This window comes from Symsagittifera roscoffensis, chromosome 5 (genome assembly GCF_963678635.1).
Source record: "Symsagittifera roscoffensis chromosome 5, txSymRosc1.1, whole genome shotgun sequence".
Taxonomy (NCBI): domain Eukaryota; kingdom Metazoa; phylum Xenacoelomorpha; order Acoela; family Convolutidae; genus Symsagittifera; species Symsagittifera roscoffensis.
In genome coordinates, this window is record NC_087066.1 from 46,607,944 (window position 1) to 46,632,410 (window position 24,467).

The 24,467-nt window shown below is 35.7% G+C and overlaps 1 protein-coding gene across 3 annotated transcripts in view; it reads left to right on the forward strand.

Moving 5' to 3' along the window:
- The first annotated feature begins 4,637 nt into the window (after window positions 1–4,637).
- LOC134845944 (aminopeptidase N-like) overlaps window positions 4,638–24,467 on the forward strand; it is a 30,495-nt gene continuing 10,665 nt past the window's right edge. The window contains exons 1-12 of one of the 3 annotated variants that reach the window (XR_010162768.1): window positions 4,638–6,545; window positions 6,814–6,959; window positions 11,312–11,682; window positions 12,185–12,393; window positions 13,130–13,311; window positions 13,721–13,792; window positions 17,211–17,377; window positions 18,118–18,281; window positions 19,489–19,676; window positions 19,988–20,132; window positions 20,531–20,911; window positions 22,553–22,740. Coding sequence is in view for 2 of the 3 variants with exons in the window: in XM_063863080.1 (XP_063719150.1) it covers window positions 6,183–6,545; window positions 6,814–6,959; window positions 11,312–11,682; window positions 12,185–12,393; window positions 13,130–13,311; window positions 13,721–13,792; window positions 17,211–17,377; window positions 18,118–18,281; window positions 19,489–19,676; window positions 19,988–20,132; window positions 20,531–20,911; window positions 22,553–22,655 (2,491 nt within the window). In the remaining variant the exon portion in view is untranslated. The remainder of the gene's footprint in view (window positions 6,546–6,813; window positions 6,960–11,311; window positions 11,683–12,184; window positions 12,394–13,129; window positions 13,312–13,720; window positions 13,793–17,210; window positions 17,378–18,117; window positions 18,282–19,488; window positions 19,677–19,987; window positions 20,133–20,530; window positions 20,912–22,552; window positions 22,741–24,467) is intronic. The other 2 variants (XM_063863080.1, XM_063863081.1) reach the window with 2 other exon arrangements.

The following is a 24,467-nucleotide window of genomic DNA, read 5'->3' on the forward strand; positions in this document are numbered from 1 at the left end:
TATGAGTTCGCTTTTCCAAATCTAGGCGGACATTTTTATGTGCAGTCGGAACATTCAAGCTTACGCCCTTAGACGAGAGTTATTAGGGTTTCGAGCGCCACGAAGTGACAAAGAAGAACTGTGGCACAGGGAGGACACTTTCCGCCCAATTTTGTCCGCATAAAAAAAATCAAATGGTATCAAATAAGCTAGCATATTTTGTTTTTTTTTGCCAAAAAAAATTAGACAAATCCGCAAAGTCACAAGACTTTGCCGGGTACATACTCCCGTCTGCTCGCCGCCTACAACTTCCGTCTACAACGGGTCAAAAGACGCGTGTTGGACTCTGCCCAACCCATTAGTCAAGTGGCAGAAGTCCTCAGTCTGTGTACCTTAAAAAAAACCGTTGTGGCCCACAGCAAGAAATTGCTTCCAAGACTGGTCGGAACACTTCACGCGGACGTCCTCTCCGAGCTAAGAGACGAAGTTCCGTCACTGCGTCTGATAAAACAGGCTCTAATCAATAAATATTATTTGGAGCTGTGCTGCAGTCGTGGTGGATAAATGTGTTATCGTCGACAAACGAATCGCAATCCCTCTGGTCCTGCACAAGGCCGTTCTCGCCCGTCTTCATCGGTATCAATCTGGCCAGCTTGCCGTGTTGGATGCGGCCCAATATACACCGCGACATCATCCAATTGTGCAAAAATTGTCTTTACTGTACGAAATTTGCTAAGAACTCGAAACCTCGTTTTATTTTTTAACCTAGCAGCCCTTTACCGATTTTAAGAGAAAATGCAGTTGAACTATGCGGGCTCCTTATCGGACAATTGTAGATCTTGGTCGCTATTGACCGACGTTCAAAGGATCCTTTGGCTGAGATAACCAGAAATACAGGGGAAAGAAGATCAGTAAATTCTTAACCTCATACAATGAGCAAAATTATATCCCAAAGGCGGTTAAAACCAATCAGCATTCTTTTTTTTAAAATAAGTAACTTCAAGCATTTTGTTTGGAGAAAAGAAGCTTACAAAAGTTTTGCCCTGTCAGCGAGCACCGAGGTGCGGTCTGGTTGAAAGTACTATTCACACTATTCAACGCCGGTTGGGAGCGGCCAGCTGAATCCGGATTTTTTCCACGTTCGAGAACCACCTCGTCATATCATTGAAGATATCAGAATTACAAAAAACTCAGTTATCGGTTATTCACTTTTTGATTTACAGTTTAGACGCAAACTTAAGTCTGAGCTGTCTCTAGCAGTTGATCGCCTATCTTACCGTACTCTTAAGGTTGACAAAATTAATGAAACCTTCGACTTCTACTTCATCGAAATCTTCGTCATTATGTTTTGATTTACTTCACCGGTTACCTCATTGACAAGTTTGAAAAAGTCTGTTCCAATTTTTACAAGATTTTGTGTTAAATTACTGTTGTTTGTATGATCTTCTATTGTCCGGTATCAGACGCTTATTTTTTTGCCCGCTCATTATAACATTCATGGGTTAAGGACGTGTTTTGTTGAAAATAGGTTTGTCAAAGTGTATATTTCTCATTTGCTGCGTTTTTAATGATGTTGTCTACCTGTATTTTTTCATTTTCATTGTTAATTTCTTTTTCTGGTAGAAGATTGTCTAGTATTTCAGTTAAAACTGTTATCAATTCGCGAATTGCGAGTCAGTGTGTGTGAAGTTGCAACAATACTTTGATAGTGCTATTCTGAGTTCTTCTCTGAGGTTTACTATAAACTTGGGGTTCGCCAGTTTTTTCCATTGTCTGCATCAAAAAATAGTTCAATTTGACGATTCAATTTTTTTTTATTTCAAAAAATACAGAGTAATGATCCGAAACTTTTGTTTTGAAAACTTTTAAACAGCGTAAATTGTTAGCAAAAAACCTTGTACCAATTTTGACATACTTGTTTCACATTTTGGTGTTTTTGTGCTCACTAACTTCAAATTGTACCCAAAAATTTGATTGACTGTTCGACATACATTTTTTGAGGTTCATGCGTTATTTGTGTTGAAGTCACCGCAATTAAATTGTGTTGCAACTGGAAGTATAATTAATTTTTCACAATGTGTTTCCAATGTAGTAAAAGTTTGCTTATTAACCGAGCTAGGTGGTATGTAAACACATGTTATAAAATACTTTTTCACTTTTGCTTTGATCTCTATAGTTAAAATTTGTATTTTGTTTGAATTTGTTTTCTTTTCTTAACAATTTAGCTAGTCCCTGAAGTGTTCTCCAATTTGTCTCAATAATATGATAGTCGTTTTCTTTAAGCACATATAATATTTTCCTCTTTCAGCCAAATTCGTTTAAGCAAATTACGGTTCGTTTTTTGTTCAAATTTTTTTTATACGGTTAGCTCCTCGATTTTTTGGTAATGAACGCGCATTTTGAAAAAAAAAGTATTCGTTTTCACCCAAGTTTGGATTTGGTCACTTGATATTTTTGCTCGAAAGAAAAAGATTTCCGATGTCAGATAAATTATCTTTTCATTGTGATTTCTTAAATTTCGATGAAATGGATGATAAGTGCAAACAAAAAATGCAAGAAAAATTTTTTAAATAGGTAATTTAAATGCAAAAAAACATATAATCACGAAATTTGTAAAGTGTTCGATGAAAGTTTTTGGACTCACCACGGAAATCACAGGCAGGACTAACAGAACTGAGTGCAAATGAGATGTAAGTGTCGTTTTCTATGGTTCTTTATCAAAATCAACCTAATGCGGTTTCATGCGGAAAAAAATGGTGAGAATTGAACAGAAAAAAAAGTGTCAATAATGATTTAAATAGGGCGTTAAAAACTCAAACTTGTTAGTAGTTAAGTTGAAAAAACTGATTTTTTTCATCTCAAAAGCAATTCCTAAGCAAACATCAAATCAGGCATTTTTAGCAACAAATGATTCTCCTTGAGCTTACTTGAAACTCAATTTAAGTTTATCAGTCCATTTCGTTTTTGGTTTACTAGGGAATGGTGACTTCTCATCATTGTTTTCATTTGACTGGCTTGTTTCCTGTTTTTTGTTGCTGTATTTCGTCTATTTACATCTGTGGGCTGCGAACGAACAATACCCTCAATTTTCGTTATTTTCACGAACTTTTGCTCATTTCCTTGAGCTACCAAAATTCACGCAATACAATTGTTAATTGCTGTTATAAGTCCCATGTCACTTGCAAACGCTCTAACTTCTGCCTTGCACTCAGGCAAACGCTTGCGATTATAATTATTGTTTCTATTGATAGGTTTTATTCGTTTTTTTAACTGTCGCCGAGCACGGTATATTTCGTCTTCATCATCGAAATAGATGAATTCGCAGATTACACTCGGCCGAAAGTTTTCCTTGGGAGCGCACGGTAAGACGTGCTAAGCTTTTATCCGTTCTTCCGCTAGGTTTCTATTCAAATACTTTTAAAAGAAATTTAAGGTGTCCCCTGTTACATTCTTGAACGACTTGCGTCGAAGGTCGGGTTTTGAATAATCAAGCAACGCTTCCTTGTGTATTTCTCTTGGGATTGTAATCTATCGTTCATATTATCATTTTTATCTCCAGTATTTGATTTTTTTTTCGCCTTTTTTGTTAAAGCCAAAATTTTTTTTTGTAGTTTGCTCACCTCGATGTTCCTTTTTTAAACTAAAACTCACGGAAACCTCTTGCTCCATCACATCTCCGCGTTCTCCATCGTAATGAAATGATTGAGTTAATAATGAACAAAAAACAACAGAAAAATTTGACTTTATTTTTTAACGTTTTCCTTGTTTTCGAAAATTATACGTCGAATTTGATAACTTTCCAGCTTATTGATCAATATATTTGACTCAATATTCTGTATCTGAATTTAAAAACCCCTTAGGGCTGAGAATTTTTCGAGAAATTAGTCTTTTTTCAAGCTGTTTTTCTCAATTAGAAATTTTGGAAAAAACGCTTCGTTAAAACAGTCGATAATCTTTTCGTCGAATTGAAAACTTACAATGCATATGAAGGTGGACCGTTTTGAAACTTGATTCTTTGATGATGGCTTGAACAAACACCAAATCTGATTTAATTTTTAAGAAAAATTGGGCAGGTCGTTATTTTCTAAGTCTTGAAAACTTGTTAAGTGAGAAAAGTTGCTGAAGTGGGACCTTAGTGGTATCTCGTTTATCATGTAACCAGAAGAGAAAGTTTAGTTCACATTTAGTAAAGTTTGGTGATAATATATATATTCTTGTAATTTAAAACAAATATCAGAAACTGAGTAATTGTTTCGTTTCGAAGAATATGGATCAAAATTATCTGTGACAAACGTCTGTTTGCATGTCTTCCTGTTAAAACTATCATACTTTTACAAAGTTATCTATTTCTTATCTAAGTGGATTTATTTGCCATATTAGCGGAGAAATTTTGAGTATTTTGATATCGTTCTCTGAAATTTCTTCTATGTGAGTCTCTTCATAATTCATAAATCGCTTTTGACACTCTAGATATGGGTTTTGTAGAAGTTTCAGACTGCGACTAGGGCCTATGCGCTGCGACCTGATTTTTAGTCGATAAAACTTATCAAATTTCCTCTTTTTTTCAGTTGAGGGAATTTATCTCAGCTTTTAATCTATCTGATGGCACAACTAGAAGACGCCTGATGCATTAAACCTCTTTCAGATTACAAAGACAGCTCGCCAGGGGTTTCTAAACACACTTAAGTGACTTAAGAGTCCACTTGTAAGGAATTTAAAAGTGAAAGCTTCAAAAATTGAACTTGAGCTCTATTTTAATCAAATTGCAAACTGCACTCGCTTCAAATCCTGCAGATTGAAATGGCTCATCCGTTAATAGCGACAAAAATGACGAATATGTCAAAAAACTGCGTATTAGTTGCACTTCATTTTGATTTTTGCAGGAAAAAATTCGAACTTTTTAATTTTCTGTTTTTTTTTCAAAACTGAATGCAAGAATGGAAAACGCTTTCTATAGCCTTGAGCCATATTAATACATTTGTTTACTCTCCATTGAAAAGGAAACGGGCACTTCAGTTGTGATCACGCGTTAGTTAAAACTAACAGCATGACTATAATTCTTACCCTATTCTGAAGTTGTAAATGTTTTCTAACGCGACTTTTGTTACCAACTTCGACCAAGAAACCCAAAACAGCTTAGTTTTGCGCCCAGCCAAAGTGTAAACTTTTTACTGGCTGTGGTGCCATTTCACAACTTAGACCCAAATACAACCGCAAACACGTTTGTTGGGCTTTATTTTGGGTCCAAATTTAGTTCAAAAGCTATATGGCTGTTTCAAACTAAACTTGACTTCAAATTCGTCATTTTACCTACTTCAGGCGTTTTAATATGCTATTACAATTTTTCCTAAATTATGACGTTGGCTTTTTCTTGATTTTCCATCTACGTTCACTATTCGAAATGTCAGCGGCTGTTGATTTGAAATTGGATTTGATTATATTTGATGAGTTAAAAGTGCTTGGTAAGTCGTAGAGAAAGTATCACTTATCTGAATAGGTCTGACACTTAAATAGACGCTAGCCACGGTAGTCTAAGGTCTTAGCTAACCTCACGTTGAATTTATTTATTTGAAAAGCTTCTTTCACCAAGTTGAATGCAGATTAGCTTTTAAGAAACACTAATATTTACCTAACCTATTAGTTGCGTAAAATGCCGGTAATGAAAGAAATAGTATCACGCCGCGAATAGTTATTGAATGGGAATGAATTATTACTCAGAAAATTTTCCAATTTCATAATTTAATCTCGGGCATTGGCTTAAATCTTTCTTATTACATTTTTTGCAAAAACTTTTGCAAACGTCCGGAAAAAGAGTATGGGTATTCCTGATTAACCAGCTAAAATTAATTAGGAAATCAGATATTTATCCTTTCTTAATTAGTTTCGGGTCTCAAGTTGCGCTTTGGCTATTCAACCGCAGCTTCACAATTTTCCCTATTTATCTTTTGAAAGAATTTGTCTCAATTTTTAACCCAAGTTTACGGTCAAATTTCATAAATTCTCAAAAAAAATTTCAAAAAATTAATTCTCAAGTTAAGGTTTCGCTGTTTTTCTTTTCAAAACAGGTAATCTGAAAGCTATCATTTGAGACTTTGTGTTTTGTTTTCCCTTTTAAGTGGCGACGTAGAAAGTCGTTTCCTTTTTGTATCTGATAAATATTGATTATCAATTTGCTTATGGTTGAGTTTGAATAGTTACCATAAATGGCAGAGGATCGTTCGAGTTCAAACGGAACCACGTTTTGCAATTCTCATGCCAGTTCCAAGAAATGCTCTCTTCTCAGAACCAGACCGGAGAGTCGAAGCGAATCAAATGTGAGAAGTTACCCTAGATGTCTTATAATCGCATTAGTTACAGTTATTATTATCCTCTTCTTCATTATAACCTACTTAATTTTCCTGCATTACCACTGCGCCGGGCTAAAATGGCCCTGGGCGGAATCGAACTCCCTTTCTCTGGAAGGTGCCGCTGTGGACAGTTCGAAATATGTGAGATTACCCGAAAAAGTGTTGCCAGATCATTATGAAATTCTTCTCAAAGTTCAGATGCCAGATTTAGAGGATAAGGTGCCAGGGATCTATTAAACACGAGGTCCCCTAGCCGTATTTTCGAAGTTTTTTTTTCAACAAAGAATATCGATTGAGTAAAAACAAACGTTAGGTCTGCTTTTATTCAGTAATCTTGGCTTACATCAATTGTGATGGAGAAAAAAAGTTTACAAAAAAGATGGAACAAAGAGTGTTTAGTCGAGGAGAAATTTGAGTTCTGATTTTTTCGATAATCTTGGTTTGAAAAGTAAGTGGGGTGGGGTGGCCTAATGTTTAATAGATGCAGGTGCAGTTATCGTTCAACGGGACCGTTCAAATCCAGCTGACGGTCGCCGAAGACACGAGAGAAATCAAGCTGAACGCACACAAGAGTCTTTCGATAATTTCGTGTCGGCTAACAGGTTACCACAACAGAAAAATCCATATCCAAAAGTGAGTATCTCGTTTTGAGGAAAAATCTAATTCAAGTTTCTGATGGGTGAATAAATGGAAGGGTGAATACCTGGCTCATATCTAATTACTGACACATTTTATTTCCTCTTGCTGTTCGCAATTGCTATACTAATAATCACTAGCGGATTTAGATTTAGGGTCGAAGAGGGGCGGATGCCCCTCCTCCTCCTCCTCCTCCTCCTTCTCCTCCTCCTCCTCCTCCTCCTCCTCCTCCTCCTCAGGGATTCGATCCTCAGACGACCCAAGGGTCCACGTTTTGGCAGTATTTTAAAACATTTATCTTAAGACACCCACCGATCCTTATGTTTTTTATTTGTAGATACTAAATACTATACTACTACAGATGCAAATTTTGTGAAGGGACCGAACGAAAAAGGCGTTTTTTTTCAAACTTACTAAAAAGTTCTTAAAAACAACTTTTTGGCATGTTTTTTTAAAACGCCTGCGGGTCTGAAATATTGGTCAAATTACGGTCTTTACAGTGATTTGGGAGAGCTCAGAAAATCAATGTGGTCAACTCTAGTAAAACGAATATCCAATTAAAAATCAACTAAAATGCAATCGGTTTTGATAATTTCGACTTCGTCAGGCATTGATTGAAAGCACAACTAGACATTACAATTTGTACAAATGGTGAAAAAATTAAAAATGAAATCGCAATACGATGAGATGCTGAAATGATAAAATGAAATGGTGAAATGAGATGGTAAAATGGTAAAATGAAATTGCCAAATGATGAGAACATACCATTCTCATCATATTGCGATCCAAGATAAAAAGAAGCGGTCCCTAGAGCTTTTTTCCCAAGAGCTTTCACGATTAGCTCTGATTATCACGGTTTCACGGCAGCTTTCTACAGAGTTTTTGACATGTTACGTAAAAACGGGTATCCAGACGATCTTCTGAACAAAATAAGCGAATCAGTCATTTGGAGTGGCAAAAAAAACATCGATCTTACTAACTAATTGGACAAGAAAATTGCATTTTGGAAGTTGCCATTTGTCGAGACTATCCACTATATGAAAACATTAAAAATCCGGACACTTAACAGATCTCTGGCAAAAACTAAGGTTTCTCCAGTGTTCAGCAGCCTGAAAAGATCCCAACCTTTCAAGACTAAGAATCAAATTGACTCCAACCTGGCTTCTTGAGGTATTTTTGAGTCTTCCTGTCAGGAGTGTACAGCCTCCTATATTGCTGAAACCAGGCGTCATTTTTGTACCGGGGTCTCTGAACACATGAATCCCAGGGGCACTCAGAAGTGTCAAAACATCCCCATGCTCCTTCCAGAACTGACTTCAAAATCTTCATAAAACATCCGAGGACGAAAATTGCCTAATCCATTATCTTAAAACTCGACACTCGCGTTAAAACTATGCTCAACAAGATTTGCCTTTCTTACCCTTTGTTGCTCTTTAAAAATTTTGTTCTTGTTCATTTCCATAAAATTCTCATTTTACAGATTAGAATGTCTAGTTGTTTTTTCAGATTCTAATCAAGGCCTGACGAAATTGGGAAATCTGGTTGCCTTTTCCCATTGACAAAATCTGGTTGACGAAATTCGAAATTGGGAAATCTGGTTGCCTTTTCAATGATTTTCAATTGAATATTCGTTTTGCTTTGATCTGGAGACTCAGCTTATTATGTAGCAGGTCAATTCTAAGAAAAAATTCTTTTAAAAATCTTTGCAGATCTGGGTAAAAGTGAAATGCGTTTTTTGACAAATATCAACTTTTCAACTCTATTTTCAACAAAATTGTTCGTTCCAATTGGAAAAATTTAAGGCGGAATACAAATTCAGTTTTCATTTATTTGCGATAAATTTTGGGAACGTTTTGATATTTGAAAAAGTGCTAAGAAATTGTGTGGATTTAAAATTCGCTTAGCGTTTATGGCAAATTAGTTCGGCTGAGTGTTTTTTTCAAGTTGAACTGAGGCGTGCTGTTTGACCTCATTTTTGTGCGTTATGAGACGCACCACTTGTCATCTTGTTTTAGCTATGGCGCTTACGGAAAAAGTTTTCAAAGAAAAACAGATATTATCCCTCGCTCTTTCTTACGACGCTTGTTCCGACGGTACGGCTAGATTTTTTCTCCCCCTCAAGGATTTGCCCTCTGATGATCCAAAAGTCCCTCGTTTTTAAGACATCCACCATTCCTGAAATTTTTCTTTAGTAGCTTTTGGCGCCTGTATTTCTGATTCCAAATGGGTAGCACTCGCCAAAAACTCGTTTTTTACTCTGTTTTTTTTAAGTTTCGCCTGCGGCTCAGAAATATTGGTCAAAGTAGGGTCACTATCGTGCTCTGGGAGAGGGCAGAAATGAAATTTGGTTATTTTAAAAAAATTCGACAAAATTTTTAATTTTTTTTGAAACTCCGCCTTTGCTTATTTTTTTGAAACCCGCCTTTGCTTATATTTGATAAAAATAAATGTGATAAAAATTAGATCTGGATATAAGATAAATTTTAAAACTATATTCCCGAAAAATTTTCTTCATTTTTTGAAATTTAATTGCCAGCTGTATAGTTTTGTTGTTTTTGTTCCAACTTTCGCAAAAATTACTGACTATCTAAGCTTTGAGTGTTTTTGTATTCAGATCATTTTTGACTTTTTGTACAGCTTCTAACGGAAATTGATTTTTTACCGATGCCTTGAGAGGTACCGATGTATCGAAATCAAATACTGAAAATTTTTTAGCGTGCGACCTGTTTTGTAAGCTCATATGAGTCTGAAAACTGCCAATTTTGCCAATTTGTTACAAAAAGCCAGCAAGTGTTAGTATGAGATAAAATTATATGTCACTGTGTTTTTTGTATAGCTTGAGTATTTTTGATTAAACATATTTTTTGAAGTTTTTTCGTATTTATTCTATGCAAAATAAAATTTAAGTTTTAAAGGGTAGTCGTTCAAGGGTAGTCGTTCAATGATATTTTCAAATTAATGTCAATTCATTTTTAAAATAGTCGTTTTACGCAAACTTTAGACCAATATTAGCTAGCTTTAATTCTATTCGATTGGTTTTTTTTTCAGCCGGCGTAGTTACTTGCTTTCAATAAAAAGCACAGATCGAATTTTTGGTGGTGGAACCCAATTGTTCCACCATTTTCTTGAAAAAAATTATGTATCGTCAAAATTTGTTGCCCAAATTTTGCTTTAGGCATATTCAATTTTTGTTGATTCTTGGATACCGGAGAAAAATAACTTTTTATTGTGTAAAAAGTTTTCAGTTTTTTTTTGTGTTCGCTAGGTTCCGTAAAATAACAAATTTGATAATTGAAAAGGATCAGGCCTTCCCTTTTTCTTTTCCATGCAGTCTTCTTTGAGTTTAGAGCGCGGGAAAAACATCAGACACTGCGAAGAATAAACACCCGAAGAAATTGTCGTCAAAAAAAGCCAAGACAATAAATTTGCAGTGTTGAAAATAAATCTTTTTCATTACAGTTTAAAAACGTAGCTCGAAAATTCTTTTTAGAAAATAATCAGTTTTTAGAGAATGAAAACAAAATCGAACGGCATCTTCAGCCAAAAATAGTCATACAAAATAAAAAAAGAAACGTATGTTTTGCAATTAGAAGGAATGTAAAGGCTGCATTTTTGCAGTACAGTCTGGTAATATTTTGGTTCTGGATTTGCGTTGGAGTTTAATATGGACAAATCTTATTGAATTCTTACCAATATTACCTATAAAAAATAGTTGCTGTGCAATTTGCAGAGAAGATTTGAACCATAGTTGTTTTTCGCAACAACAAATAGAGGAAAAAATCAACTGATTGAAAAACATTGCTTTTTCTTTTGAAATCTTGTCGTTTTCTGGCGCGTTTTGGCTGGGCACTAAAATTTAATTCAAATTAAACAACCATTTAATTTATCAACTTGCTTATTACAACTTTTCACATGCAATGAATCAGTATGAAGAGTGACTTCTTAATAAAATGGACGCCTAAAAAAGCAAAAATTTTTAAACAACTTTTCTCGACAGATAAAATTTTTGTTTATATTTCAAATATTGATGTAATTACCTCTGAAAGTTTTTGAAAATTATACCCCATTTAATGTCGTGATTTTGCGTGACAAAAAAGAAAAGAAAAAAACTCACTCGAATATGTATCAAGAATCTGTACTTTACGACAGAAAGATATTACCATCTTTTTTCAAATTCTTGATTTTAGTACATTGCTAACAGGTAACAGACCCAGGAAAACGACGAGATTGCAAAAAAAAAAAAACATTTTTTTAAACAATTGATTTTTTCGTATCTTATCTGGTTTACGGATTTTTTCGTATCTTCTGTATGCTCTCTCACTAAAGTGAACTCACTTCCTTCAATTCAGGTTTGACTACACTCCATCTGAAGACATGATCACCCTTCGGCTGAGTGAGCGCATAGTCAAATCGAACCAGTACAATCTATCCATGACGTTCCGGGGATCTCCCCATCCGGGGGACGTCGAGGGCATCTACTCCGGCAACTACGAAAGGACGGAATACGTCCATTATCCCGGCAACAAAACTAAAGTCGTCCGGGAGATACGTTGGTTCGCTGTAACCCAGATGGAGCCAGCGGCTGCACGGAAACTGTTTCCTTGCTTCGACGAGCCAATTTTCAAGGCAACCTTTTCGATTGCCGTGGTGTACCAAAGCGAGTACAATGTACTGTCAAACATGCCAGTTGTCAAAGATGAAGTCGTTCCTGGTTTGGAAGGTTATCTATGTTTAATATTGAATCGAGAAAATAAAAAACACTTTGCAAAGCGATGTGAACCAAACGCGCTTTTCGTAAGTCGACAAGTTACTGCAATAAAACATGTAAGCATACAATGAAATCGGCTCACTGTTTATAGCCTATCTTGATATCATAGCACGGTTTATCGATATTCATTCAAAAGAAACAGACGAAAGTAGTTGTTTTATAAAGTCCGCATTGGAAAGCAGTGATATTATTTCAGCCGGATACCTTTTGCCTATTTTTCTTAATTCAAGTCATTTATCTTCATTTTTCATCTTGTTAGGGCCATTTAACCAACTGTGAATGATTGATAATCAGCTCATAACAACTACTAATTCAATTTTTTTTTGCTTCGTGGGTTTTTCTGGTATATAGCAAGAGTTGTTTGTATATTTAAAAAAAAAAATATGGACGCGGGACTAGAACCCCCAACCTGCCGATCGGCAACCGCTCGTTGACTTCGCGTTTTTTCTTGCAGGTTGGAATCGGATCCACTTCCAGCGTAGTGTCCGCATGTCCACTTACCTGGTGGCCATAGCAATCACCACCTTCCAATCCAGACAGAAAACAGTACAGAACATGGACAATGAGACTGTGCCCATAACTGTGTGGGCCATGAAAGCTGAGATAGACCATACGTCATATGCACTGAGAGTGGCCTCAGAGTCCTATGTGTTCTTTGAGAAGTTCTATCAGGGGCGTACAATTAAATTCATTGAAAAAATATAATTAAATACCTATAATTGCAAGAAGGCTGCTAAGAATCGCCCCATTTTCATTTTTTTTGTGAACAAATCTGCTTGGAACATACTTCTGAATATAGACAGCAATTACTGCTGTAATTGGTCAGCTAACAAATAAAAAGCGCCAGGAGGGTTAAGTTCGGGATTGGGATAAAAACAGGGAAAGAGCCTAAAAAATGAAAAACACGCCTTTCGTAAGCGCATGAACTTTTATTGCTCCAAAACCATATCCTCTCCTAGTTACATTTGATTTTTGAGCAATCACAAATTTGAAGTTTGACAATTAAACCAATAAGTTTCTGTAGATTTTTCCTGATTCCATTGATTGAAAATAATTTTAAAAATTTACAACTTTGACAGATAATAGCTTTCTTGTCGGCCAGGATCTGGCAAAGCTCGAAAGTTTGCGAGATTTTTTTTTTGAAAATCCCCGCGTCGAGAAATTCGATCCCCCCGCGTCGATCTGCCTAAAACGCCACTTGCGGCTCAGAAATTTTTGGCTGAAGAGAGTCTGTACAGGGTTTTGGGGAGCTCAGAAGATCAATTTGGTCAACCTAAAAGCAAAGGCCGACAAAAGTCCACCCTTTGAAAATTCTTGAGCACGCCGCGAAATAAGTTCCCGAATTAAATAGCGTCCCCAAAATAAAGTTTTAAGATTTTTTCTACGCCCCAACTCTCGATTCTATCAGATACCCTACGCGCTGCCAAAAATGGACTTGATTTCTGTGCCCAACTTCAACGTGGGGGGCATGGAGAACTGGGGTCTGATCACTTTCAGACCGTTCTACCTGGTATCTAAGGGCAGCGAGGAGAGCCACTATGGCATATGCAAGGTCGTCAATCACGAAATAGCTCATCAATGGTCAGTTGCTTGCTTGAATTTGATAAAAAATATAAGGAACTTCAAGGTCATTTTGGCATAAAAATTAACTCCAACTGAGCATCAAATTGGTATCAACCAAATATATGTTCAAGCATAGAAATCCAATTTAAAAAGACTGAAAACACCAGTTTTGAACCTTCTAGCTGCAAAACAATCCAATTTAGTTTAATTAAATTTTCAAAAAGTGTCTTTTAACAGCCTCTCGTTGCTTTTTCCGATAATTTTCTTTTTCAAATATCTGGTTTTCACCAAAGCAACTGTTTAAAAAACCCAACCTCACAAAATTCCAGTGCCAATGCAAGACATCGAATATTCCCAATTTGACAATCTCTTAGCAAATTTTGTTTCAGATCCTAAAATTATCCGATTTTATGCTTATTTTTTTTAGGTTTGGCAATCTGGTGACTCCCAAATGGTGGAACGACATCTGGCTCAACGAGGGATTCGCCACATTCATGGAGTACGTAAACAACACTTATTGCAATGTATATCATTGTTCATGCTACTCGTTGTTTCTCCAGTTGTACACAGACTTAGTAAGAAATAATCGACGCTCCATTTTTGAGCCATCCTTGCGCGATCTAACACCATCGGTGTGCGATTTAAGAACCATCGAAGTTCAATTTGTTACCAGAATGTGTGATCAAGATGAGTTGTTTTATTATCAATTCAGGCTTGTTGTCCCGGCTTTCGAAAAAAAGGCAATTTTGATGCTCGGGGTGGTTTGTTATTCAGAATAATTTCGGAGATCGAAACTTTACTTTTAAACAAATTTTTCCCAGTGTTCCGAATTGAAAAGATTTTTCAAATATGCTCTAGTTTTTTGTTAAGTTTCGTTTCAGATCTTTCCTCGAGGAACAAAATATTCTTTAAACTAATTGATTTTTTTTCTCAAAATATGGTGGGGAAGACCTGAGAAATGCATACTGCATTTTTGATCAATTTTATGGAAAAACTTTTTGTTCATTTCTGCATGTTGCTCAGCGTGTTAGCATGAATCTCACTGTTGTTTCATGAATAAGAATCGATTTAACTGATTTTCGTACTTAAAAAAGTGGCCAAAAACTCGCTTAACATTAACTATACGACCATGAAATTGAGTATAATCTTGTATATCACATTGTTTTCAAATAATTTAAATCGATTGTAATCCATTTTAGGTCCATTATACTGGATTATGATATGTATAAATGTTTTCCAGTTTTTCTGCCAAAACTGCAGGTTTTTCTGCGTTTCTCATGGCCTACTCGATTTCTGATATAATCCTAGCCCTCACTCCCAAACTTTTGCTCATCAATTTTAAAAAACTAAAATTATGTTTCGACGTTGAAAAAACAGACAGAAAAAACGTTTTTAAAAATTTTGTAAACTTACCCCTCTTTTCGGAGTTTACCGCTCTCTTCGCAATTACACTTTTCAAATTGCGTAAAAGGCAACAAGGGAGCGTAGGAGCGGAGTTCAAAGTTCAAAAAGCTCAAAGTTTTTCTTGATTTACAAAAAAAAAGAAAAATTGACGTTTTAACTACTTTTTCCAGAACATTTTGATGAAATGTTGCAACTATCAATTTGAATTGCTGGGACTAAAATATGCGGCAGGGACGCATAATGGTAAATGTACTAAAAAAGCAGCAAAAATAAAAAATTAAAAAGTTAAAAAAGATCGGCAAAAAATAAGTAGTGAATTAACAAAAAAAACAAGATAACAGTTATCTACTCGGATTGAATTTCACTTTGAATATCTAAATGTCTACAAAAGCACCGCCCAAAGTTTTAATCTACTAAAAAAATTACCACATGTATAATTTTTATTTTTAGATCAATTTTAAGATTATATTTATTCGGTCCCATCAATTATTCTGGTCGGAAAATTACTAAATCACCACTCAATTATATCACAAAAATGGACATTAAATTTCCATTTTGTAACAAAATTTCGATACTCGTCGTTTGGTTTTCAATTAAATTTTCAATTTACAAAAATGATCCATTGTCTAGGCTTAGCTTAATCTTTGGCTCAGCGACCTGCTACCTTTGACAAAGATATTTTGCATAAAATTAATGCTAAGGATACATAAAAGCCCCGTTAAAACAAATGGGTTACTTGCGTAGCTGGGTGCTGGGCATCAGACTGAAGGGATCTCTGTCAAGTTATAAATATTCTTGTTCAAGGGAGAAAAACGGTAAAATTTCAATTGGTTGAAAAAATTTTTGATCACTAGACTTAACTTTAAAAAATTTGACTGGAATATAGTTATTACTTTTTTGAAGAAATTTTGAACTTTTTATGATTGCCTCAAATGTTTAAAAACAACAAAATGTAGCAAGGAAATTTTCTTTTTTCTTGGATTATGCATTTTCAGTATCTACTGGTGTAACAAACAGTTTTCATCTTTGTTTGGTGCATGGTCGCAATCCGCACTGACTATTTTGAGATTAAAAATCATTGCAATCGATTTGAAAATTGATAATATACCGCATAAAAATCAAAGTACGGTAGCCCGTTAAGATATAAAAAATATTTAGAATTGATTAAAGTGAACTATTCAGTGAAAACTTTCTTTGATTGCCTAAACAAGGATTGAATTCGATTTGAAAGTTTTTTTCGCAAGGCAGTGAAAGTGAAATCCATCAAATTTCAACAAAATTGGTTTCACGAGTTTGTGTGAAGTTTTTGTATACAAAGAAATGTTCATCAGAGCTACAGAGATCTAGTGTCGCTCGAGGAAAATTTTTCTAAGTAAGTTTTTGAGTTTAAGCAATTCTTTTCAAATTCTGCAAATTTAAGAGTTTCCGCGTGATGAAGTATGCTTCCAATGCATTTTCGTTAGGCAAATGAACATATAATTACGCGTTTTTTTATAAGTCAAATTTGAACAACTCAATTGTGATGAAGAATATATACGTATTAGATTTTACGTGTTTGATAGTCGCAGGAGCGGATCTTGGATTTTTTCGAAGGGGCGGATTTTTTAGGTCGACCAAATTGTTTTCCGAGCACTCCTAGATCTCTAAAAAAAACTTGTTTGGCCAAACTTTCTGGGGCCAAAAAGAGGGCGACTTTTGTTTAGGTCGACCAAATTGGTTTCTGAGCACTCCTAAATCTTTAAAAAGACCTTGTCTTGGCCAAATTTTCTGCGCTGCAGGCAAAATTTTGAGAAAAAACAGGCCTAATCAAGGCATTTGTTGGAGCTTTTTGAAAAGTTTTAGGTTCCGTCAGCTAAAAGTGGATATCTCAAAATAATATGAGTTGGCAGGGGGTTCTTATGGGTTGGCAGGGGGTCGTATCTCTGAGGAACGAAGGGCCGTCCCGCCCCCTTCTCCGCCTCCTCCCTAAATCCGCCCCTGGGTAGTTGTATAGAATCTGTATAAAAAGAATTTATGAAAGAATTGATTCAAATCAATTTAGTTTGAATGAAAATAAGGCCGACAAGCATTGTCAAAAATGGAATTATATCGATTTTAAATCGGTTGAAAAATGTTGTCGTCCTTTTTAGGTCGACTGCATTGGTTGATTTTTCGAGCATTCCAAAATCACTATTATGACTTTATTTTGACCAAAAGATCTGCGTCATAGTAAAAAAGGCGTTTTCAGGCAATTTTGATAAAAAAATTGCGTTTTTCGGCGCGCGCGCCCCTTAAAATTAGTATATATTGAGACCCAAGGCGCCTTCAGAAAAATGTTAGGGTCAATCAGCCAAAAATGGATGCCTTACAATAAAACCAAAGGAGCGACTTTTTGGAATGGCTGGGTTTTTATCCCTGAGTGAACATATTTTAAACATTTTTGATGACTGAAAGCTAGTTTGGAATAAAAATGAACTATGACAGCAAAAATACGCGTCTTAAAAGTGAGAAAAAGTATGAAAGTTTGTTTCAAGGTACGTGGGTATGGATGCAATTGAGGGCGAGTGGGACGTATGGAGTCTGTTCTTCGTCGATGCGACCATGGAGGTCTTCTCCTCCGACTCTTTAGTCTCCTCACACCCAGTTGTGCATGAGAAACAGATCGCCAACAGAGACGACCTCAAGATGTTCTTCGACCTCAGTTTGTTTTTTCACCCCCTTTAGTCATGCGTGATCAATCAATATCAAGTTCATTCATTCACGAGGGAAATGACCTGCATACGAATCGTACAGCTCCTTGCAAAGACTCAATATCTACCCCTGAATGAAACTTATTTGCTTAAAACCACTTGTTTTTGGCGAAAACGCAAACGACTTGTTTGGTTCTTCACAAAGAACCGATACTGCGCTCCTCAATAAAACCTTCAAGCAATTTTCATTGTTATTTTTGGGCAGGCTAATGTTATCGTCTTCTCAAGCAATGAGCACGGGGATAATTGTGGGACTCGATTCACCAGCCTTTAGACTGAGAGAAGGGAGACTTATCCACTAACTTTCTGAATACGACTTGATTAAAAAGAATACTGAAAACTTTCCGAAAAAAAGAAGGTCAAATATGTTAAGGTGCTTCATCGTACATTGGATGATGCGGCTTAGCTTTATCAATACAGAAAATGGAAATCATTCAACAAAGACAATCAAATTGTGTCAAAATTTTCAAATTACTTTTTTAAGATATATTACAGTTTTGTAAAATTAATTCTTCGACGAGATACTTTTAGGAGTTATTTTTCATGACAAAAAAAGGTTTAATTTTCGGTCAGTTTTCAACTCCTTCAGAAATGTTGCAGAAAATTGAAATACTTTTCTCTTTTTTAATTCTCTCCTTCTTGAGGAAATTTCTGCTTTTTCCTTCAAAAAAGTAGCGTTGTTCTGTCTTAGTTTCGTACCGGAAAGGTGGGGCTATTCTGCGCATGTTGAGATCCATTCTGGGCCAGCAGGGATTCAAACAGGGGGTACTTCTCTATCTCGACCGGTTCCAGTTCTCCTCCGCCACTTCTGAGGACCTCTGGAACTCTTTTGAGCAATCTAGGAACAGAAGCGAGGTAAGTTCTACTTCTAATTCGCACTGGAATAAATTTGCTGGTGCTGCTGGTTGAAACGTAGAAACTACCCGCATCCAGTTTCAAGCGTTAATAATCGATTATATTACAATTTTAGTACCAGTCTCGCTAAAATTGAGAAACAGTCGATTTTAATCAATTAATAATCGATTATAATCTCTTTTTTTTCAAATCAAATTATAATTAATTATAATCCATTATAATCGATTATTTATTTGTCTATTTTTCGATAGAATTATAATCGATTATAATTGATTATAATCCATTATTTTTATTCAAAATTCTATTTCGTTAGTTTTGCGCAAAAATCCATTATAATCGATTATAATTGATTATAATTCCTTTTGTTTGTCCATTTTTGTCTTCGAAGTTGCATCTAAATTGCTTATATTTTATGCTTTTTGTGGACGTTGGTTCCTATGAAAAATGAGAGAAAATTTTTCAAAATTTTCCAATTAATTCATTTTTATAAGTTTTTTTTCCATTTCATCCCTATTAGAGTTGTTTTATGATGCGTATTTTAAGCTTTTATAAACACCAAAACATCAGCAAATTGATTTAGTTTCATGATTGATTCGGAAAAATTATCTTTCATCTACCGCGAGAACCTTTCCAGTCATATGAAAGGATCTCTGTGAAACTTTTGTTTCGTGGTAAAACTTTGTGTTCAGATGAACCAAAGTGTTCAAGAGATCTCTCTTTTAGAGATTTTTTTATTGACACAAAAATAATAACCCATAAGATACAATTCGAAAATCGGAAAATTCCGGCAAAATAAGAGATTATAATCGATTATAATCGATTATAATTGATTTTAAGGGTTTTTAGTAAGAACTATAATCAATTATAATCGATTATAAGAGATTATAATCTCTTGGAAAATATCACGATTATAATCAATTATAAATCCCTTAAGGACCTAATTTTGGTAATTATAATCAATTATAATTGTCAAAAAATCATCATAATAATCCGTTATAATCGATTATTTACGCCTAAACTTGGATGCGGGTAAGAAAAAATAGTTATAACACTGACACATATAAACCCTATGTTAAAATGTTAAAATTTTTCTATCACTACCCAAATTTTGTTTTAAAAAAAATTGTATAAAAAAAGTCGAATTTGTTGAAACTCGATGACGTTTTGTTCTCTATATGAGCTCTGTTGACCTTTTTGTGTAACTTAGATCCCCCACTCCATCACCGAGATGATGACTGAGTGGACACTTCAGTTGGGATACCCTCTGGTCACTATGCACGTGGATTACGGACAGTCCTCCGAGGACTCGGTTTCAGACTCCTCGCCATCCTCAAACCCCATCTCCGTCACGCTCTCCCAGCGACACTTTATCACCAACTTGAACTACTCTCAACAGTAAATACAAGACTATCTTCGTTAAAATAACCAACTAAATTAACTCTTTTTGTTTCCTCGAACAAGAAACTGGAAGTAGATGAATTCATTGAATTGTTGCCCTATTACTCTGTTTAAAATCCGAAATGAACAGCTTGTGAAAAATGTGATAGTTTTGCATGCAGAAACATAAATTTCAAAAATAAGACGACCAAAAAATTGGAGACCAAATGTGGAGAATTGGAGCCTAGTCGAGAAAAGCATTAAAGCGCTAAGCCCGAACCCTCTTTTTTTTGAACAATTCTTCAACAAGTCTTCTTGATATTTTTCAGGTACCTGGAAAAGACAGACAGCAACTGGTGGCACATTAAGATTGATTTCATTACCAGTGATGGTCAAACACACGGAGAGTGGCTGACGAAAGAGCCCAAAAACATCACGATTGAACTCAATCAGACAAACTCAGACAATGCAAAGGTTTCATTAAGGGGAAATGGGTTTTATTTGGACTGAAACGCCTTTTTTTAAAAGACCTTAAAACTGCTCTTAAAGCACTAAAAAAGCTTGCCATTGTAATTACGTGTGTGTTGAGTTATTAGACCAAATTTTTTGATAAAATTCATACACGAAATTTATTTGACATCTGTTTTTATATGAGATTCGTTTAAGGAGTTTTCTGACTCGCATTTTCCACAGTATTATTTTTTAGACTTGGGTGATCTTCATTTTCCAATGGATCCATTTATGGACTTCTGTGTTTAAGCATTTTCCATAGGACTCTTCTTTCGACGTCTGTGACTATAACTTTTTTATGGTCCACTGTGGACTACCAAGCGTACACGCGGAGGTCAAAAAGGATTTTTTATTTGTGTTAGGTCCGTTTCATACTTGCGAACAGTCGTTGCGAGCATTTTTACCGAGTCAACTATGACATCGAAACCTGGAGACGAATCGTGGATGCTCTGCGAGAGGACTCCTCGGTTCTGGACTCGGCAACCAAGTCGTGTCTGATCGACAACTCGTGGGAACTACTCGGAGCAAACGAGCTATCGGCAGACATCGCGCTGGACCTTACAATTCTCTCAGTCCAAAACGACACCAGTTATCCGCTTTGGAAAACAGTTGAGCATCATTTGGAAATCATTTACACATTGATGTACAGAAGCGGAGAGCGTGAAAAATTCCAGACATATTGTGAACAGATTGTGAATATTTCACTCGAGGCAGAGACAAATCTTTCTCGCAGTGATTTCCAGGTAAGCATTTACTGCAGTGATTCAGTGCGAAATTTAAGTTAAACTAGCTGGAATTGAATTCGATGAGTGCTGTAACAAATGACTGCGAATGATTTTGAGGATTTGCTTCTTAAGCTGTTTTCAAAACCAGTTGTTTTCTAATGAACTCTCTCTCATTTCACAAAAAATTGGGTTAATGAAGTGATTCTTGGTACAAGTGTGATAGAGGGGTCCGGTAAAAACCAAGTATGAGAAAGTGGTCCAGAAAAACACTATTTTAAGCTGAAACAGCGAACAACTAATCAATATGTGCCGGTCGTTCATTTCAAAGCTTTTTCTCAATCGCAAATAACCTGCCTCATTTGCGCATACTACTCGATACTTGTATGTTTCATCATCAAATGCAAAAATTGAACAAATTTGAGGCGCTCTTTTTACATAAGGGACCCGCGTAGATCCTTGGGACCCTCTATCAAACTTGTACCTGATTTTTTTTAGCAGTAGGCAGCAAAAAAAATTGTCGAATTCTGATGATACAAGTCATTGAGTTGGATTGTTTTGTGTTCGCGCATGTTTTCGCGATTTAATGTGTTTTTACTGCATTTTGTGCTGAACAAGCTGCTATCGCGCGGATTTGAAACAACTGGATAAAATGGGAAAAAATTAATTTTTAAGCTCTTTTTTCACAAATTTTCGTTGTATTTGGCCAAAAAATGATAAGGAAAAAAATGTTTTGAATTTCACCTGCTTTTTATGATGCAATTATTTAAAATAAAACTTCAAGCAAAATTTACGCCTTTAAAACGGCCCAGTTCATCTGGTTCAAAAGTAAGGAGGTGAACAAGGTTAATTGAAATAAAACTAACTACAATTGACCTTGTTTTTACTACTTATTTTTGAACCAGATGAGTTGGCCCGTTTTAGGGTTGTAAATTTGGCTTGAAGTTTTGTTTAACAAAATTGCATCATAAAAAAGCTGGTGAAATTTAGAGCAATTTTTTCCTAATTGGGTCATTTTGTGGCCAAATACAACCAAAATTTGCAAAAAACGAGCTTAAGACTGATTTGTTTCCCATTTTATCTAGTTGTTTCAAATCCGCGCAATTGTAGCTGGCGCAAAATGCTGTAAAAGTTCTTTAAGTCGCGAAAACATGCGTGAACAAAAATTATGCTCAAAGAATTTTATCATGAGAATTCGGTTACTGCAAAAAATAACCCACTTCAATAACCCAAATATTTTTCAAATGAGAGATTTAGAAAAAAAACAAGTTTCGAAAACACCCTGTAGGTGTTCAAAATGATTCGAGTTCAAATTGTTCATCGGATGGCGAATGTTGAAACATTTATCCGAAAAATTTTTCGCGAAAAATTGTTAAAAAATTAAACTAGTTGGAAAACTAATTACAAAGCGAAATAGAGAAAAATTGCATTATCAAATAAACTTCAGTTCAAGATTGGTTCTATCGGATCTCTCAAACTACTCTCCTCTGTGGTACGAAATATAAATAATAACCACGCACTATGCAGAATTAAATCAATGGTTAAGAAAAAGAAAAGTGGATTTTGAAACTTTTGCAATAGAGGGGAGGATAGTTAAAGGATCCAAGTTCTCTAATCTGAAAGTGATGTTCACCTGTAATTAATTTGATTGGTCGAATGCAGGCCACAAGGAAGACGAAGATAAAGGAGTTTGCCAACTTCATCGGACATCCGCAGTTCATTGCCCAGTCTGTCAGTCAGGCGGAGTACTGGGTGGCCAGTATAAGTGAGTTAACACGCAAATATAGTTAATACTAAACTGCTGGCAGTATCGGTGACCTTAAAGCAGTTTGTTCGGTCAAAAACTAAAGGTTAGTTAGTTTTTTGGACACGTTTTTATTAGTAACAAGATCAAATTCGATGGCAAAATGAGCAGTTTTAGGCGAATTAACTTCGCTCAGATTCGTTGATCGAAAAGATATAGCCAAAAATTTGACATAACCTATAAAAGAGTCACAACTTACATCTTTCCCCGAAAAAGTTGTTCCGCCTGTGCCGAGGTACGAGACTAATTTCCAGATTTAAGTGGTCGCGGCGATGTTAATTCCGCGACCGAAAAATCATAGTCCGGACAGGCTTTTATTGTTTCGATCAACGTATTTCGTTATTTCTGTATTGGCCGTCGTATGAGGTTACCAATTATCCGCTTTTCTGGCCAATTTTACATCTGATCGACCTAGAGCCGAAAAAAAATCTGATCGATCCAGGGCCGATACATGGGTATAGTCTGAAATTATCTAAAAAGAAGTTTGTAAAATTTTTAGGTGGTTTTAGCCAATTAGTTTTTGGATTTTTTGAAAATGCTGAAAGTTTTTTTCAGTCTTCAAATTTTTTTTTTCGAGAAAACTTTGAGCAAGTTTTTTTTCGATGCTGAGAAAAGTTGATGGAGTGTTTATTTCGCCTCTCAATCAGAATGTCGGGTTTTTGAGACCCACAATGATCCTTGATGCAACATTACCAAGCTCAAAAAATAAATAACAAAAAAATTGCATGTCGTTTAAGCAGGGGCACACCACTAGTTCACAGTTAGACAGGGGCGGATTAACAACGATGGTTTTAATCAGAGGCGGGTCTAGGGTTTTCTCGAGGGGGGATTCTCTAAAAAAATTTGAAAACTTTGTCTCGGCTTTTTTTAGGCCGACCAAATTTAGTTTCCGATCGTTCCCAGAATACTCCATTTTTGGGCACTTTTTGGAAAGTTTTGACGAAAAAATCGCGTTTGTAGGCACTTTATGGAAAGTTTTGACAAAAAAACTTGCGTTTTTTTTGGCGCGCGTTCCCCCTCAAATTTAGTTTATGTTGGCGCCAACGGCGCCTTTCGAAAAAATGTTGGGTCGGTCGACCAAAAAAAGATTTCTTAAAAAGTACCAAAAGGGGAACCTTTGGGTCTGCAGGGGGTCGAAACCCTGAATAAAGGGCGTTCGTGAGATTTTTTTATCGACGAGATACAATTTTTGAAGTTTTCGTACTGACTTCAATCCAAGGCGAATGCTTTTAGATGACTAGTTTTGCAGCTCGGATTTTCTAGTAATTTATAGTACCAGGAGGGGAATAAGGGTGATTTGACATCTTCACCACCCAAAATGTCCCTCTTTAGGTACTTTTTTATGACATCCATTTCTGACCGACCGAACCCAAGCAACTTTCTGACCGACCGAACCCAGGCGCCTATATATATTAACTTTGAGGAACCACCAAAAATGCAACTTTTTGGCCAAAACTTTCCAAAAAGGGACCAAAAACTTATTTTAAACAATTTGCATGTAGCGCAGAAATATTTGTCAAAATAGTGCGAGGGTCAATGGTGATTTCGGAGCGCTCGGGAAACCGATTAGTTTGAACTAAAAAAGTTTGAGCCATTTTTTTGAAAATCCTCCCTGGGGAAAACTCTAGATCGGCCTTGTGCAGCAAACCCTAGTTTAGTATTTGCCAGCCATTGTTTTCTGAAGCTTTCAGAATATTTTTTTTTGAAGTATTCTATCTTTTTTGTAATTATTTTCATTGATACTTTAGGCTCCATGTTACGAAGTTATTGGAA